Source organism: Scomber japonicus, chromosome 1 (genome assembly GCF_027409825.1).
Source record: "Scomber japonicus isolate fScoJap1 chromosome 1, fScoJap1.pri, whole genome shotgun sequence".
Taxonomy (NCBI): domain Eukaryota; kingdom Metazoa; phylum Chordata; class Actinopteri; order Scombriformes; family Scombridae; genus Scomber; species Scomber japonicus.
In genome coordinates, this window is record NC_070578.1 from 17198829 (window position 1) to 17214661 (window position 15833).

A 15833-nucleotide genomic window follows, 5' to 3' on the forward strand; every position below is an offset into this window, starting at 1 on the left:
TTCCAGTCTCAACATGTTACACAGGCTGAGCATCCAAACTTCACAGTGAGTTTTGAAAGGATTTTCTCTGAGGTGAGGTGATGAAAAGTGCCGACCCATCATATATATTCCAACCTTGTTTTCAGTTTGTTTTCTGGTCCTGCATCACTGCTGAAATAATTTATGAGTGGGTGTTTCTTTGTGAGCTGACCCTCACCCCAACTCTACTTCAGTGGGTTTATCACTGTACTGACTCTGCTGTATTCATTTAGAAGCTCATGTCTTCTGCTGAGACAGAGACCTGTGTGTGTGTGTGTGTGTGTGTGTGTGTGTGTGAGTGTGAGTGAGTGAGTACGTAGAGTGATGTTTCACGGAGTCTACCGCTCAAGTCGGTCACTTCTGACACAGCCCAGTCAGTTGGTTAGGCAGCCATCCAGTCAGGAAGGAGAAGTCAGACTCCTGTCGCCCTGGAAACATTAAACCGACAGTATATCAAGTCTACTGCTATCTCTCACTTATTCATTATAATCACATCACCAGAGGTCCCATTTCATGACATGAGCCTGACCAAAATTCAGCTGGTGTATTGACACATTTATGTGTTAAAATTGATCCATGTATGTACTTTTTAAAAGAGCTTTAAACCTTTTTAACACTAAATAAATTATCTACCAAACTTTACAACACCAGAGTGGTCACAATTCATATTCACACAGTGCAGTGGTTCATGAAGTTCATGTGCAAAGAGCAGAATAAAAAGAGTAAATGAATGGAAGGATGATAACTGAGGCTGAAGGAGAGGAGGACTTGACCAAGGAGAGGAGAGAAAGGAGAGAGGGAGGACGACAGATGGCAGGCAGAAGATTAGTCGTCCCTTGCTGTTTCTCTGCCCTTGTGAGAGCATCGATCAGACCGCATCCACACTAACCTCACACGTCATCCTTTATTTCTCTATGTCATTCATCTTCTCCTACACAAAGCTATTCTCAGCCAGTCAGTCATCAGCCATAATGCCTCTTAAAAAAATCACTTGTCAGTCTGTAATTTTCTCTTCCTCTGATGCCAAGTCATATTTTCAGGGATATCAAAGGCTGATGTGTTCACTGTCACTCTGTGGAAGCACTTGAGGTCTTCAGTCTCGTCTCAGAGATAAACTGAAAACTCAACTGAGGACTTTCACATTGTAGATGGACAAACCAACCTTTGCCTGTCTACTTTAGCAGGAAACCACATTATTAAAGCTTCAGGATGACGACACTGTGTACGTTATACCTCACTACATTACAATATTTTACACAGCTGATCATTATTATGATAGTTGCTGTTTTATTATTGATATTAATAATTATTTTCTTCTACATCAACACTGTTGCTGTAGGATTATGGGTAATTATCTGAGCGAAGTCTGCATGCTACTCAAGCGGACTCTGACATCCTTCACAGAGTCCACTTGAAGTCCCTTGTGGACTAGTTGAATGTGGGCTTTGGACAGCCCTCTGCACTCCCAGCCTTCCCGGGAATGTGACATCAAAGTCGTCGAAGTCCGGACATTTGGGTTCAGCCAAAGCTGTAACTCTGCCAAAATCCACGATCACTTCCTGTCACCTGACCTAACCGTGGATGAGGAAATGCTTGTGTCTGTTGGTTACCAGTCAGGAAGTGTTGAGCAAAAACTTTGGAATTTCTCTCCTCCTTTTCCTCCCGCTGACTTCATCATGTGAGTCTCGCTGACTGATGGGGGAGAGATAAAGACGGAGGAAGCAGGTACTGAGCGTGCCAGCAATGAAGTGAATGTGAAAGCTACAAAAACAACATGATGAAAGTCTATTTCTGTGGTCCCTGTGTTCATTTGTACTTAAAAAATACAACAGATTTGCCTTCAAGTAAATTAAAGACAAACCCAGAATTATTTTCAATGTTGCATTGCATTTATTCACAGTTTTTTAAATTAAGCAAATGTCCTCCTCCCACATATGGCCTTTACGCATACAGCACTGTGACCGCCTGAAGTTCACACCATTCATCCCACAGTGATAGTGTTTTAAATCCAAACAAGTCATGTTTTGTGGTGGCTGTATTACAATAGGCGAAACAGTGCCACAGTCACAGATGAGACCTATAAATATGCTGGTTGATTTCGTGTGATACAAGTTTCTGGCCTTTTTGTCAACAAGGAGCTCCTATAAGGTACATTTATTCTGTGGATATGCACTCTTGAGCATGTACCATGTTTTAACTTACCACAAACATGACCCCAACCTCTACAAGAAATGCTATTTTTTAAAAAACACAAAATTGCAGAAATTGTGGGCTAATTCTCGACAGAATATACAGTGTATTGGCGCTTTCCCACTATACAGTTCTAGCACTACTTGGCTCGACTCGACTCGGTAGTGGAAAAGCGCCATATGTGTACACGGCGCTGTCATCTAAACACATTGATCCAGACCATACCTCTTTCCTTTAGTGCAGTAAACTGATCAAATGTATCAGAAAATTAGGAAACCTAACACCTTCCTGTGCTTGAAGCTTAACCCGTTAAACCCCATTATTTGCAGAACAGGTGGGCCGTCCCTCTACATACCACAATAACACTAATATGCATGACTCAACAAGTTTGATTTTAAGCCATGGTGTAACAGACCTGGGGCGTGATCATGGGTTACAGGACTTTTTGTTGGCAATCCCAAAAGTATCTTTGAGATAACCCATAGTGGATAAACCTTTGCAATGTGTGATGAGTGGTGCCACAACAAATGATCACCTGTGATGCTTAATATCTGTTAAAGGGTAAAACTGCCAGTTTCTCAACACACAGCAAAGCAATGGACAAGGGTTTATATGTATCTGGACAGTGAGTGTAAATGTCTTTTTATGAGTGTTAATGGGTTTAGCTTGTATGTATAGCAGTGGTCTCTCAGTGATCTCTGGTCTCTACAGAGTCAGATTGGATAGTATTGGAACAGTCCCAGTGTGTTTCAAAGGTTTGGGACGCAGCCAGAGTGCTCCTGACTGAAGAGAACAGGAGAAGCCCTGTTAGACTCTGCTGACTGACCAAAAAATCTCTCTCTCTCTCTCTCTCTCTCTCTCTCTCTCTCTCTCTCTCTCTCTCTCTCTCTCTCTCTCTCTCTCTCTCTCTCTCTCTCTCTCTCTCTCTCTCTCTCTCTCTCTCTCTCTCTCTCTCTCTCTCTCTCTCTCTCTCTCTCTCTCTCTCTCTCTCTCTCAGTGCTGTCCTGTCTTAGCTGCAGTATTGACTGATGACTGGTCTGTGTGTTTTGCAGATGGCTGCGAGCAGTAGCTGAGGACGCCACCAGGAGTTCCCCCTTTCTGTTTCTGCCACCTGCAAATATGAATGGTAAGACCACTGCAGTGTGTGTGTGTGTGTGTGAAGGAGGAGTTCAGGCCCAGACGTTTTTGGCTCTGCAGATCTGCTGAGGCCAATACAGTGCTAGTTCTAGTAATAATTCTGTGTGTGTTTGTGGCTGCACGTGCATCTGTGTCTGTCTGAATACCCTCCTCTTTGCTCTGTCACAGTCTGTTGTAGTAAATTATCTCTTTGTGTGTGAGATTTTCTTACTCTAGTTAAATCTCTGTACCGCTTACTTTCATTTTTAACGTGATAAAAAAAGTTTGTGGTCAAAACTCTGTCATGTTCATAGAGAAAAAAAGAACTGAGTGTGAGATATCCCACATTAAGACCACAAAGCCCAAAGGTAGTAGGCAGACCACCACAGCTGTCCAGTACAGCTGTTGTGCTCTATGGTCATATCTTTTGACAGCTTTGTTTAACGTGCCAGTTACTGGACTAAAGCTGTTTTGTTACAATGAAGTAAACTGTCCATCCACTGTATCTGCTGATGGAATGTGGCGTAAACACTGATGTGTAGTCAGCCTTGATTGGGTAAATTTTGATTAAAGAGTGAACTCGTTTTGCCTTCCTGTTTGAACAGTGACAGCCTCATTGGCAGCTCTGAGCTTCATTATCACTTTGTCAATATCAGAGCATTCCCAACACCTCTCCACCACTGATGCTAGCTTTGGGATTCTCTCTCCTCTAGCGCATGTGTCTTAAAATTCTCCCTGACTCTTCTGTAATCATGCAAAGTGTGTACTTGTTTGCTTTGCTCAGATTCTGTCTGTGTGTAATTTACACATGTGATTTATTTAAACAGTGAGAAGGTAAACGGCCTGAGGCCTGTTCAATAAGCAGATTTGATGATGATACCTCTCCACCGCTGAGGCCCAGATTTACTTCATATTTGATACATTAACTAATATAAAAATGTTATTTAGCAACATGAAATAGCTCTGCTTCTTAGACCAGGCTGCTGCTGATCAATCTGGTATTCATCTCATTATAGTATAGCATAGTATAATTGGTATAATGTAGTATGTCCAATGCTTCACATCTTTCTTCAAATCTATCTTTCCCATGACATCTTTTTTCCCCCACCTTCTTCCATTTTCTCTTCAGGTGGTGCAAATATATGGGCGATCACTCCAGAGGAAAGGGTCAAACATGATCAAAAGTTTGACACCCTCTCCCCATCAATGGGCTATGTCTCAGGTACGTACACAAATGGATATTTCCTGTTTCACCACAGCCATCAACAACAGGTATAAACGACAGTAATTTCCCAAATATGGTATTCATACACAGACACAATACACACACACCTAAACACACAAACATCCCTCTGAATATCCATCTGTTTTTCTCTCTCAACCCTTCTTGGCTCTTTCCATAGGGGAGCAAGCCAGGAAGTTTTTCCTCCAATCAGGGCTACCTGCTGCAGTTTTGGCTGAGATATGGTGAGAAATGCACACTCTAACTTTCACACATACTCATTTTTTGTGATGGCCTCTCTCTCTCTAATTAAAAATGTGTATTTTTTTATAAATTCTTAACACTCTTCTCTCTGTTTTCGTCTCGCTCTCAGGGCTTTGGCTGACTTGAACAAAGATGGGAAGATGGACAGGTTGGAGTTTTCCATCGCTATGAAGCTCATAAAGCTAAAACTCCAGGGTACATCACTCCCAGTGTTACTGCCGGTCATCATGAAGCAGCCACCAGTGCCTGCTCCCAGCCTCACTAACCCCAACACACCCTATGGTACAGTATTGCACTCTGCACATGTAGTTGTTAGTTAGTAACTTTATTGTCATATTTGTTTATCAACACACAGCATGAGATGTAAAAGAATAACTCACTCGGCTCTGTCTGTGTGTGTGACCTAGGTACCATATCTGTCCCTAACATGTCCATGATGTCAGGGACAAACCTTTCCATAATGACTCCTATCGCCATAGCAACCCCAGGACTCTCACCTTTGACACCAATGACAGGCCTCACCCCGTTGGTTCCTACAGCAACAGGCCTGAGTCCTCTAATAGCCTCTACCCCCACCAGGCCCCTAATGCCCACCGTGGGAAACACCACCCTGCCAAATGGCACCATGGGACTCCTCCAGCCACTTTCAGCTGGAGCTTTGGCCACTGGTACAGAAGATTCTCATTTCTAACGTTTGCTTATCTGTTTCATCTGCTGTACTGTTGTGTTATCTTTCACTGCTTCGAGGAAAAAAAAAAATGAGTGCAGATGATGGCACTTTTTAGTTCAGAAGGAAAAATGAGGAAAAAGGAAAACACACAGCAACCAATGAGTTATGGTCTGGTCTTGCAGAGTCAGGTCTCTCTGTCTCATCTACATACAAATAGCTTCTCTGTCCTTGACAAGGTGACAGCAGTGAAAGGATCACTATATATTACAAAGCCACTGTAAGGCTCCTCTCCCCTTCCTGAAAACTATCTTGGTGTTGTCCAGCAGCCTTACAGTTTTACAGTTGTGGTTGATAATTAGAATAAAATGTCCTCAAAATATTGCAAATTACTATAGAAATGTATGTAATGGATATGTGTGTGCTTATCCATTACAGGACTACCACTATCTGCATCCCCCTACTCCTCTCCATTGGGACTTTCCTCTACTTCTGCTGGTATAAGCAAGGCCTCATCGCTGCTAGACCTGGGATCTAGCAGGTAACACACACACATAAACAGAAATGTTGAAACCTTAAGCAATTTACTCTTTTGCACAATCAGTGTCTCATTTATCTTGTCTTCCTGAAGTTTGGTGCATTCAGCTGATTATTTTTGTGGTTGTCTTCCAGCTCCACTTCCTCGTCCCCCTCTGTGATGTCCCCAATGGTCGCTGGTCCCAGTGACTGGGCTGTGCCACATGCATCCAGACTCAAATACAGGCAGCAGTTCAACAGCTTGGATAAAATGATGACTGGATACCTCACTGGTATGTTGTGTGTGTATGCTGTCTGTGCATATGTATGTACAGTGTGTACACAACCAAACTATGCGTGGTATGCAGGCGTGGATGTTCAGGAACAACAGACACTGATTTCATAGATCAGTAGCCTCCCCCTTTTTTTAAAAGTGTGTTACACCTTACTGAAGGAAGTGGAGGCTGTGTCTCAAACTGTTACGGGTGTGTTCAGACAATTTCTCAACACACAACCACACACACACACACACGCTTATCTTTAAATCCTTGTGAGGACACTCATTGTCATAATGCATTTCTTAACCCATTACCCCCAAACTGAACCTAAACCCAATTCTAATCTTAACCTTAAAACAAAGTTAACCCTTACCCCTCAAATTGCCCTTTAAAGTTGTGAGGACCAGCCAAAATGTCCTCACAACACTAGTTTTCAGCTGAAATGTGTTTTCTCAAAGATAAAAAGACACACACGCACACTCAAGCAAGTATGCATTTGCCCTTTCGTTCTGTTATTGCAGGCCTTGCTGGACCTGTTCTCTTGAATTAGACATGCAGTCAAACAACAATTGGGCATACACACACACACATTTTCACTCACTTTAAAAACCCCTAAAGATAATATCCTCACTAGTGTGACTCAGCATATTAAATAAATTACATGGATGCCTTATTTCTAATATTCTATTTTTTAAGCTCTTGTTTTTGTAGATATTGGCATACAGATCCATGTTTCTCTCACAAAGTGGACAACAGCTGTCTGTTAAATAAACCTAAGACTGACCATTGTTAATGCTTTCACAATCCACTGATCACCATCCCCTTCCAAAGGTAAATGAGGGTTGTGAAGTCTTGAAAACCAGCTGTGGGGTTGTATGAGATGGCCATCAGTTGATGAACCACATATTAAATTTAGTTTCATATGTAAATCAGTACACATTATAACAGTCCTTAAATGCACACACCCTTCACCTCTTCCTTCCTCCTCTACACCCACACATCTGTACCATTACACATTATACATTTTTATATATTTATACATTTATATTTTTGCACTCAAATCTATGACTTTCTGTCAATCTTATTGCCAGGTCAGCAGGTGAGAAGTGCCATGGCAACCACAATGCTGACTCAGACACAACTGGCCTCCATCTGGTGAGAATATCTTCATGACTGTATGCATGTGTGTGTCTGTGCATGTCTTATGATTGATACATAGTGTTGTTCTCAAAAGCCAAAGTCAGTTTTGGCAGCCAGAATCAAGAAACGTCCGTCCAATCTAGCTTGTATGACAATAGGCTATTGTTTGTGAGGGAAATATTTGTTTAGAGGTCAAGGCTTTTCTTTAATGGATATAATCTAATACTGGTAAACACAAGGATATAGTTTATTTTTGTACATTTGCTAAAGCTATAAATCTTTTTCAACCCCTGAAATCCTCAATGATATTACACAGAAGACTTAAGTTCTCTTAAAGGGGCAAAATATTTCCTCGTAGTTTTCTCTCCTCAATGTAATTCTATGTGTTTAAAGTTTATCAGTAAATCTTCCAGTGCACAATCATATAAAAACCTTTCATCTACAATTTCTAACTGTCCCGCAGGACTTTGGCTGATGTGGATAAGGACGGCAAGTTAAGAGCTGAGGAGTTTATTCTGGCAATGCATCTCGTAGACATGGCGAAATATGGACAACCACTGCCACTTACACTGCCAACTGAACTGGTACCACCCTCACAAAGGTACGTGCACTCATATGACTCACTGGCTGCTCAATTCATACAGCGATTGTTCTGCCTCTGGACACTGTAGCTGCCTTTTTAAAATGTTTAAAGCCTGTCCTGCTTTAATAAAACCACCATCATGAGTTAATGACTGCAGCATTAGAAGGGCATGAAGAAGTGCTGAGTGGAAATGGAAAGCTTAACAACACCGTAAAGGAAGAAAGGTCAAAATATTTCTCACATCTTACTGCTGCAAATCCTCACAACTCCAAGCTGCTATTTAGGACCATTAACTCTCAGCCTTCTTATTTCCAATAAAGTCTCCTCTATTGAGAGATGTGAGACTTTTTTTTTGTTCTAATGTTTTATTAATTGTATCTGGTATCGCAGTCAGATTTACTGAGGATGATGAATAGCATAAAATCTTCATCTTCTTCTTCTTTAGATTTTTTACCCACAGGATTTTTCAAAGCGGTTCCTTTCTTTCTGTCGTTAGATATTTTAGCAATATTTTACAAGTCTTTATCTTCAGAGGTTATTCCTCCCATTTTTAAATTGACTGTTCAACCCCTACTAAAAAAAAATCCAACCATGACAGCCCAACAGTCTTAATAATTTTAGATCTAATCTAAATGACCCTTTTTTGCCAAAGCACTGGAGAAAGTTGTGTATTCTGATCTCTTATCTTTTTTGAATGATCACTCCCTCTTTGAAGTTTTAGTCGGTTCAGCAGTTCTTGTACGGTTTTGTTTTTGCTTGACTTTTCTGCTGTGTTTGATACAACTGATCATGTCATATTAATTGATTGACTTGAACACTGGGACTAACCTTAGACTGCTTTAAATCTTACCTGGTTCACAGAGCCTTCTCTATTATTTGGGATTGTCTCCTCCTAGCTATGCAAATATAACCTGTGGTGTTTCTCAAGGGTATTTTCTTGGCCCTTTACTGTTGTGTAGCTACATGTTATCACTGGGTGAAGTTTCTGTATTTCTTTCCGTTTTTATGCAGACGATACACAAATCTATTTGTTCAGCTCAGTTACCTCAATCACAGCCTGTCATGCAACCATAAGGTCCTGGAGGTCCAGTTACTTCCTAATACTGAACAGTGACAAAAGTGATGTTATGGTGTTTGGACCAAAAGCTCACAGGGATTGATTATGTAAGTCAGACTTTAGGTTCCCAGGGTTTGCAGGGCCCCATGAGACCAGAAATCTTGGAGTAATCTTTGATTCAGATAAATATTCAAATTTTTAGCAATATTACTAAATCACCTGTCAAATCCAGTAGTACTTTCAAGATAAGATCATTTTTTTCATTCAGTGATGCACAAACTGTCATTCATGCTTTTGTCTCTCTGTAACTTATTATTCACTCATACTCCAACTTCCTTCTATTCTTGCATCATTGCACTGGTTACCTTTGGTGTTTAGAATTGACTTCAAAATTGTATTGCTTGTTTTTAAATTACCCAGTGGCCTTGCCCCTTCTTACGTTATCGATCTTCTCACCCCTTACAACCCTGCCTGTACTCTCAGATCAGCGGACCCGCTGCTTGAGACAGAGGGCAGTGGGGCATTTGCTGTAAGGGCTTCACAACTGTGGAGTAACCTTCCACTGTGAATCAGACAAGCTATCTAAATGTCCTCTTTTAAAACTCTTTTAAAAGCTATTTTTTATGCAATGGCTTCTAATGTGAGTTTTTCTTTTGGTTTTTGATTTGATTGATTTTCTATGATCTATGTCTATTTATTGCATTGAATTTATTCAAATTTGAAATTGTGCTATGAATTCTCTGTTTTCTATGTCTGTGAAGCACTTTGTAAACTTGTTTCTTATAACTCTTATAAATAAATAAAGATTATTTTTTATCATTATTTTAACATTTAAAAATACCCATGATAAGTATGTGTTTTTCTTTAAACATTTATGGACTATATATGGTTATTAAGTGTTTGAATAATGTGAATAAGTAAAATAAGTTATGTGACATCTGTATTCCAGGGGTGCAGTGAATGGATCCAGCTCTTCTCTCTATGCAGCTCTGACTGATGACTTGGACTCAGAACCTCCACAGAAAGTCAAGCCCAACCGTTAGTACTCACTCAACTAACACTAACACAGAGAGTTTAGCCTTATTTTACTGCCTAATTAAATATACATCCATTTTCAGTAACCTTTGAGGATAAATTCAAAGCCAACCTGCAGCGAGGGAACGCCGAACTGGAGAAAAGACGACAGGCGCTGCAGGATGCAGAGAGGAGGGAGCAGGAAAGGCGCGCTCAGAAGATGAGAGAGGAGCAAGAGAGGAGGGAGAGGGAGGCTCGTGAGGCAGAGGAGAGGAGGAGGAAAGAGGAGGAGAGGAGGCTGGAGCGGCAGAGGGAGCTGGAGAGGCAGAAAGAAGAAGAGCGTCAGAGAGAAATTGAGAGAAAAGAGGTGAGGGAGCACGATAACGGCTCTCTGAATGAATTGTATGTATGAATTTATGTATGAGTGTTTCCCTTTAGAGTCGATGCAGTGAGATGTCTGTTCACACTTCTACGTATGTATATTTACTTCAGTCTCCTATATGGGTTCATTCCAGGCTGCACAGCGGGAGCTAGAGCGCCAGAGGAAGGAGGAGTGGGAGAGGAGGCGGCGAGGGGAGCTTCAAATAAAAAAGGAGCAGGAACAAGATGACATTATCAGACTGAAAGCTAAAAAGAGGAGTCTAGAGATGGAGTTGGAGGCTGTGGTGAGTGGTGTGCAGAGACACTGTAAAGGGATTATTTCAGTGCAGTACATTACATACTGAATATTTGCCCTCAGCTGTCTCTGACCCATCATGTGCACATTAAGGAGAGTTTGTAGTTTCTCTCATCCCCTCTCTCTCTCCGTTACTACCTCAGGGTAACAAGCATCGTCAGATCTCAGACCGGCTGCGTGACTTTCAGAACAAGAAGAAGCTTCAGAGGACTGAGATGGATCTGATTAATCAAAGGAAAGACACACGCCAACAGGACATTAGCAACCTGCAGAAACAGTTAGAGGTCTGTATGAGTGTGTGTAACAAGAGTTATTTTTTTGTCCATTAGTTTTCATTGTTTTTATTATGGCCACAGCAGTAGAGAGAGTTGTTAAGTGAGTTGTATCTGTTTTTGTCATTTGTGTCTTTGAATGTTTCCCCAAATATTTTCCTCCAATGACGCATTTCTTGTTGCTATTGATGCATTTCCTCTTGGTTAGGAGTTCCAGAGGAAGTTGTCCCAACTGACTCCAGAACAGAAGAGACTGACTGAGAAACTCAAAAACATGGCTCTGAATAACCTGCCTGGTTAGTATTGACTGAAAAGGAAAAATATTACAGCAGCACCTATGAATGGGTGGATGGAGAAATAAATACAATAACGCTTAACATTAATATGCACATTAATTAAGTAAAAAGCAGGAAAATTAGCCTAATTAAAATATATGCATGTGATTTTTTTTTTTTTTTTTTTTTGTTACATACGAGGATATCATTTCTACATCTGCTTGGTCACCTCCCTCCTGGTGTCATAATGTTCCCAGAAGGACACATCTTTCACTGAGAAAATTGTATCTTATTAAACTGTGTTTCTGGTGTTTGCAGGAACGACCATGTCCACCCTGAAGCTGAGTGTTATAGAGAAAAAAGGGACATGTATGAAAATGAAAGAACAGATGGAAGCTTTGGAGATAGAGACTGCTGCCAAACTGGCTGAGATGGATCAGTATCACAAAGATATGCAGGTAGGAATTAAAAACAAGTAGAGCAGTATTGTAATAGCTAAACATCAATTAAAACAACATTTCACACAAAACATTCACATTGAACCTGATGCAGGAATATATGGAGCGTATCTGCAGGAATATATGGAGCGTATCTACAGGTCTGCTGGTCCTTTTTAAAACATCAACATCATGTAAATCATAGAATCTAAACTCATCACAGCGTTCCTGTTTTGGCAATTTGCATTTTTGGCATACAAAAAGATGCACAACTCATTCATACACTCTTCATGCCTGAGGGCCCCTTAATGGCTATTAATAGCCATGGCAGTGTTTACAGATGGATTAGTGAACACAGATAATTTAGTAACTAAATGATCCGTGTTCACTGTTCCATCTAAATTTAAACTAAATTTTAGTTTCTTGGCGCGCAGGTGGTCGAGTGGTTAGAGTACATGCCACATACGCAGCCGACCCCGGTTCGAATCTCAGCCCGGAGGTCCTTGGCTGAATGTCACACCCCCCTCTCTCTCCTGTTTCCTGTCTGTCCACTGTTAAATAAAAGGCGTCTGTGCCGAAATTTTTTTAGTTTCTTCTCTCCAGTAGTGGACTGAATACGATGCCATTGTATGCTCGGTTTCAGAGAGGGACTGACATAGTCACGCATTTCTCTTTCTCTTTTACATTTTGTGTTGTCATGATAAGAGAGGCACATGGGATAACTAATGACATTAATGATAGCTCCATGTAGGTGTTTGAGTGAGTCTTGCCAATGCCTCCGAGCTGGCACGCCAAGATTTAATGCACCAATTAGTAATATTTTTACCCATACCTGTTTTCATATCCAATGAAAATGAATGATCTTGTGTCATTCTCTCTTAAAAAGGCTTCATTTTGACTCAGAAATTAGCAGACACCTAAGTGAGTCATATCTTCCATTGGTGGTTGCTGAGGGTTAGGGTTAGGCTCCACATCAATAGTTGCTTGATACACTTGCAGAAAGGCAGTGTCAGCAGATAAAGGAAAGGTAGACAGCCTCATGTTTCCAACCACTTTTGAGATTCACAAATGAAATCATCCTCTTATTAACATAACATGACATAATCTTCACCAATAGAACATACTTTGATTTGTATTAGTAACTACACACTGGATAAATTACTTGAAAGTTACTTAAAAGGAATGTATGACTGTATTTTGCCACTGTGGTACTGGTGACATGCAGCTTAGCAGGAAGTTGCTGGTAGTTTTGATTATTTCTCCCGTTGTTTCTTTACAAACTAAAGGTAGCATGTTTTGTATATCTGTCTGACTAATCTTAAAGCACTCACCTTTGTATATTCATTATCTTTTTATTCTACAGAGCATGGAAAATAATTCAAACAATTAACATTGAGAGAGTGCAATGCCTGTGAATTTCCACAATGTCTTCAAACTTACCACTGCTGTTTGGCTCTTGCTGCCTTCTTTCTCTCCACCTCCTCCCATCTTTCTCTCCCATCCTAACCCTCTTTCTAATACTGATTTCATCCCTTGGTTATCATACATTTTATTCCTCTCCTCTGCGCTTCTCTCCCCCTGTTCTCTTTTGGAAATTCTCTGCTCTTTCCTGTACTGGATTCCCTCCCTCTCTTCCCTCTCTTCCCTCTCACACATCCCACATCCCCTGTGCCTAACTTTACAGTCTGTGGGTGCTGAGGACTCTATGCTTCAGGCTGTCTTCTGTCTGCTGGCCTGCCTCCGTAACCTCTTCTTCCTGCTAAAGGTTTTCTCTTTAGTTCTCCTTGTTCAGCTTTTTATCTCTTATCACTGCCAGTCTTTTCTATTGTTCTTTGATCTGCTAACATGTGTGTGCATGCTATGTGAGTTCATCTCCTTGTATCTATATAATCAGCTCATTCTTTAATTAACTCTTACATATCTCACTTTGCCAGTAAATGTGTGTGTTTTGTGTGTATGTCAGGAACTGAGAGAGAGCCAGAAAAAGCAGCAAGCGGCACTTGAGAAACTTCGGGGCATCAAAGAGGACAAACGGTGTGAGCTGATTCGAAAGAAAGAACAGGAAGAGGAGAGGAGGAGGCGTGAAGAGGAGAGGAAAAGACAGGAGGAGGATAGGAAGCGTAAGGATGAGGAGGAAGCTCAGAGGTACGATGGTTTTACACAGGTTTAATTTTCAATTTTATGGTATTTCAGTTAAGCATAATTTTTAAAAGTATAATTAGAATTTTTTGACCTGAAAATGTTGATATACAAATCTTTATTTTCCTCTCACAGGCGTATTAAGATGGAAAAGGAGCGTCAGTGGCAGGAGAAGGTGAAGAGGGATGAAGAGGAGCGCCAGAGGAAGCTTCAGGAGGAGCGAGAGGCCAAACAGAGGGAGGAGGAAGAGAGAGAGAGACAGGCTCTCATCCAGGCAGCCAAGAAGGAGGCCGAACGAGAACTCCGAGTGAAGGAGGAGGCGGAGCGGAAGAGGCGAGAGGAGGAGGAGAGGAGGAAAAGAGAGGAGGAGGAACGCCGGAGGCAGGTGGAGAGACGAAGGCAGGAGGAGGAGAGGAGAAAACTGGAGGAGGAGAGGAGGCAGCTGGAGGAAGAGAAGAGAAAACTGGAGGAAGAGAGGAGGAAGGAGGAGAAGAGAAGGAAAGACGAGGAGGAGCGACATAAACGGGAGGAAGAGAGGAAGAGGTTGGAGGAGGAGCGCAGGAGAGAGAGAGAGAGGGAGAGGGAGGAGGAGGAGAGGAGGAGGCAGAGAGCGGCGGAGGCTGCCGTCCGGGATGCGGAGGAGAGGAGGAAGCGAGAGGAGGAGGAAAGGAAGAAGAGGGAGGAGGAGGACAGGAGAAAGAGGGATGAAGAGAGGAGGAAACTTCAGCAGCAGCAGCAGGAGGAGGAGAGGAAAAGGGCAGAGGAGGAAAGGAAGAGGAAAGCGGAGGAAGAGGAGAGGAGGAAAGCTGAAGAGGAGAGAAAGAGAAGGGAGGAGGCATCTCGTCAGCGGCAGCAGCCAAGTGGAGGAGGGAAGGTTGATATTCAGGAGAAACTGACCTCTCTGCTGAAAGGACTGGAGGAGAGGAAGGGTGAGACACAAACCTACTCATGTTTGTTTGTTTGTTTGTTTGTTTGTTTGTGATGTTCTTGCATCAGACAGTCAGCTGTACACTTCCTGTTTTATTGCATGTTAAAACCACATTTCAAGCTCAATTCTGATTCCTGTCATGCTGCTTTAGGCGGGCAGCCGAGGGCCACACATCACAGGAAGTCAGCAGCTCTCACATCCTTCAGAGCGCTCTACCCATTCACTGCACGAAACCACGAAGAGCTCAGTTTCAACGCAGATGATATTATTGAGGTAAGAACGAAAATGATGACTTACAAGGGCCATACAAATTCTTTCAAATGGAAGAAAGGAAAGAGAAACTTTCCCTCAGACTTTCTCCATCTTTATCAAGTAACAATCTTTGTGTCTCCTGCTGTCAGGTCGATGAGACAACAGAGAGGGAGGAGGGTTGGCTGTATGGGAGCAAACAGGGGAAGATGGGCTGGTTCCCAGAGAGCTACGTAGAGAGAGTGGCTCCATCAGATGGAGCTAATAATGCTGCTGCTCCTAAAGCGTTGCTCCAGTCACAGCTGTCCAATGTCCTTGAAGCTGCAAAAGCAGCGGGGACAAAGTCTGCCTTCACGCCAACACATTCTCCAAACCCCGTACCTTCTGAGACCCAGGGACAGGTGAGAAATTTGTAGAGTGTAACCTTATACCGGAGATCTTTGTGTTACTGGAGCAGCTATTACACTTTCATTACCACAATATGGTGGTCCTCTTCAATGTCTGCACAAATACTCAAATACTCACTGTCCTGTCTTCATTCCTGTGCATCTGTCAGCAGGTGGTTGGTAACCTGCTTGCACAAGCCCTGTGCTCCTGGACAGCAAAGACAGACAACCATTTGAACTTCAATAAGGACGATGTGATTCAGGTGCTGGAGCAGCAGGAGAACTGGTGGCTGGGAGAGCTGAACGGTGAAAAGGGCTGGTTCCCCAAGACATATGTGACACTGCTGGGTGAAGAGGAGAGTTCAGAGTAAGTCCTGCTTTTCTCAGGCTAACCTTCAAGCCTCAT

General features: G+C 42.1%; 1 protein-coding gene across 2 annotated transcripts in view; it reads left to right on the forward strand.

The window, feature by feature from the left end:
- The window catches only part of itsn2b (intersectin 2b), a 32373-nt gene that overhangs the window by 3808 nt on the left and 12732 nt on the right, over positions 1–15833 (forward strand). The window contains exons 2-21 of one of the 2 annotated variants that reach the window (XM_053316015.1): positions 3261–3334; positions 4454–4546; positions 4728–4791; positions 4920–5092; positions 5218–5478; positions 5916–6018; positions 6150–6286; positions 7363–7426; positions 7875–8012; positions 10001–10089; positions 10170–10432; positions 10581–10730; positions 10885–11025; positions 11222–11309; positions 11607–11746; positions 13689–13870; positions 14000–14793; positions 14944–15065; positions 15194–15442; positions 15598–15794. In XM_053316015.1, the coding sequence (XP_053171990.1) occupies positions 3328–3334; positions 4454–4546; positions 4728–4791; positions 4920–5092; positions 5218–5478; positions 5916–6018; positions 6150–6286; positions 7363–7426; positions 7875–8012; positions 10001–10089; positions 10170–10432; positions 10581–10730; positions 10885–11025; positions 11222–11309; positions 11607–11746; positions 13689–13870; positions 14000–14793; positions 14944–15065; positions 15194–15442; positions 15598–15794 (3455 nt within the window). In that variant the 5' untranslated portion in view covers positions 3261–3327. The remainder of the gene's footprint in view (positions 1–3260; positions 3335–4453; positions 4547–4727; positions 4792–4919; positions 5093–5217; positions 5479–5915; positions 6019–6149; positions 6287–7362; positions 7427–7874; positions 8013–10000; positions 10090–10169; positions 10433–10580; positions 10731–10884; positions 11026–11221; positions 11310–11606; positions 11747–13688; positions 13871–13999; positions 14794–14943; positions 15066–15193; positions 15443–15597; positions 15795–15833) is intronic. The other variant, XM_053316021.1, reaches the window with a different exon arrangement.